General features: G+C 30.0%; 1 protein-coding gene across 4 annotated transcripts in view; it reads left to right on the top strand.

The window, feature by feature from the left end:
* The window catches only part of LOC111616199 (kinesin light chain-like), a 15,797-nt gene extending 13,274 nt beyond the window's left edge, over positions 1-2,523 (top strand). The window contains exons 1-2 of one of the 4 annotated variants that reach the window (XM_023357626.1): positions 1,568-1,900; positions 2,163-2,494. In XM_023357626.1, the coding sequence (XP_023213394.1) occupies positions 1,872-1,900; positions 2,163-2,421 (288 nt within the window). In that variant the 5' untranslated portion in view covers positions 1,568-1,871 and the 3' untranslated portion in view covers positions 2,422-2,494. Of the gene's footprint in view, positions 1-1,567; positions 1,901-2,162 lie in introns of those variants that run through there. The other 3 variants (XR_002755206.1, XR_002755207.1, XM_023357625.1) reach the window with 3 other exon arrangements.
* Positions 2,524-2,604: the final 81 nt, after the last annotated feature.

Here is a 2,604-nt window from a genome sequence, read left to right as displayed (position 1 = left end):
GTTTAATAATTAAATTACTCTACTCTCTTTCGAATAATTATAAATTAAGCGAATTGATATTAAAATTTATATTTTTAAAAGTTTAATTTTGTTATTTAAACAAGGTAATTAAACGCATCCTCTTCTATATAATTTATTATCGAGACGAAATAATAATACTGTTGAAATAAGTTATAATTAATTAATTTTTTTGTTTTATCGATTTTATTATGTATATTATTTATTATTTACTGTAACAGGCCAGCAAGCTTGACAATTTTTCTATTATAATAATCGAAAGTAAACAATAATATACAGTATACAGTGCGTATAATTTTATTTTCCTGCTGTTATACATAATATAAGGAAAGTATGTCGATCTGTCAATAAATGACCCCTAAAGATTTTTACATTTTATGGACTCGGGACTTTGAAACGTCGAGAAATGCGAAAAAATTGGGTCTTTTTTTCTGTTTGTGTGTATGCACGTTAGTGTTTACGGGGCACGATTTTGTTCATCCTCTTAACTCCTGTGTCTCCTGCAGAAACTTTCTGAAATTTTACAGGGATGTTTGCGTATTAAGGGCATCGATGCTATTAAGTTTTGGTGGTTATAAGTAAAAGGGTGGGGAGATAGGGGGTGGAATTGATAGGGCATGTGTCATATCTGGAATTTGTCGGACTTAATGAAAATTTTACTCGTTATTAGCAGTTACAACTTTTTATTTTATAAAACTCGTCCCTACGCTCGAAATTAAGCCTTTGCCATTTTATAAAAATTAATATAAAAGGTTTTTAAAATAAAATCCAATAAGAGATGGCGCCACACACACAATTTTAACGTTTCTCCGGGAAAGTTACGCAACTTTGGTGGATTTTTTTTAAAAATAAATAAACTGTTAATGTGTGAATGATTAAGGAAACAGATTAATTTATCAGTTTCTATTTTTTTGCGTCATTTTTTATTGTTAAAACTGATTCAAATCGATTATTTTTGACCGCTTTTAATTAATAAACTCGTGTAGATCGATTGATATGTCACATTTCGATTTTTATTGTTTAAAATACGTTGATTATTCTCTATTACATCGCATGTATTATTTCTAGAACCCCTACTAATAAGTCGCAACAAAATATATCGATTTTTTTGGAATGTTTTTCGCAGAAATGCCCTTTTGACGATTATTTTATGCGCAAATTTTCGATGTTATCGTACTTTAATAAATATTTTTAAAAATTTTTTGTAATATTTAAGCGTGAAATGATTTCTTATCATATGCTAGCAATTTAACCGTTGTTGTTCATCGCTGCATTTACGCGATGACTCATGCACTCTAGTTGTATAACTGGAATCTTTAGACAGAAGACGGAATTATTGTTGTTGTTATTAATATAACGCCAAGAGAAATGTCAGAAAAATGTAAACAAAATTAGCCTCTACATAATCGAGTCTTTTACGTAAAGGTTAGTGATTTTGACACGTTTTGGCGTGCTTTTTTTTGCTAAGAAGGCGCGAAAATTGCCATCAGAATACGATTTAAAAGTATAATACAGTGGTTCTGGATCAGGATTTACATTATTTGTCATTTTTTTTTTATTATTATTATTATATCAACGAAAACGATGCGTGCGCCGCAGAAAATCCCATGATCAATACATCAGTTCGCACTTGTAGTTCGCCATCTCCAAATGCCTATGACGTTTCTGCAATGCGGTGTCTTAATAACCGACTTCTACACAAACTGTAATGGGTTCTCATAGTTTATTTATCATCACTTTGACTCATTTAACGCTACAGATTCGTGATTTTGGCGTATGACGTTGGATATGTTGTAGAAAGCTTGGTAAACCGATTTCTCTATGGTGGATAGCGTTACAGTTTTTTCACAGGCATGTCACAGGCAATCAAGGCATATAGGATGTAAGTAAAGTGCATTACTGCGTTTGTAAATCGGATTTATTTCACCAGTACTGCATGAATAGATTGTTTATGTTCTATCTTTTATGTTGTAGCTGATAAAAAAAAAATACTCATTGCTATAAAAACGGATGCTTAAATAATATTATCAGATTAACCTTTAACAAACGTCAGGATTAAACCAATGTTTGTTTAAATTTATGACATTTTATCTTTTTTTTTTGTTAATATTTTTTATGGAATGGATTAAATCTTTTATTTACAGAAAGAAGATTGAATCTATAGGCAAGATGACGCAAATGACTCAGGAAGAAATTATTACCAATGCAAAAACTGTAATACAGGGTTTGGAAGCTCTCAGGAATGAACATAATTCCATTTTAAATGGATTAATGTCTTCGTTGAAAGCAGTACAACAAGAGAAAGGGGAGGGAAATTTAATGGAAGAAAAAGCATCTCTAGTCAGAAAGAATTTGGAATCGATAGAACTTAGTTTAGGAGAAGCACAAGTGAGTACTTCTTAAATTAATTTCGTCTAAATTTAAATATATTTTGGAATGTAATTAATGTTTTTCCATCAGTTTTTTGGGTTTTTTTTTAATAGTTTTTTAAAATCTAATTGCCTACAAGATTATAAGTTATTTAAGAGGAAAATTGAATTGTTTAACTTTTTGGAAAAGTTAATCGGAAGGAAGTTTTATAATGAA

The sequence above is a fragment of the Centruroides sculpturatus genome, unplaced genomic scaffold (assembly GCF_000671375.1).
Source record: "Centruroides sculpturatus isolate CEXI.00-Female unplaced genomic scaffold, Cexi_2.0 scaffold1878, whole genome shotgun sequence".
NCBI classification, from domain to species: domain Eukaryota; kingdom Metazoa; phylum Arthropoda; class Arachnida; order Scorpiones; family Buthidae; genus Centruroides; species Centruroides sculpturatus.
The sequence above is the reverse complement of the archived record's forward strand: the minus strand, read 5'-3'. Positions and strand labels throughout refer to the sequence as shown.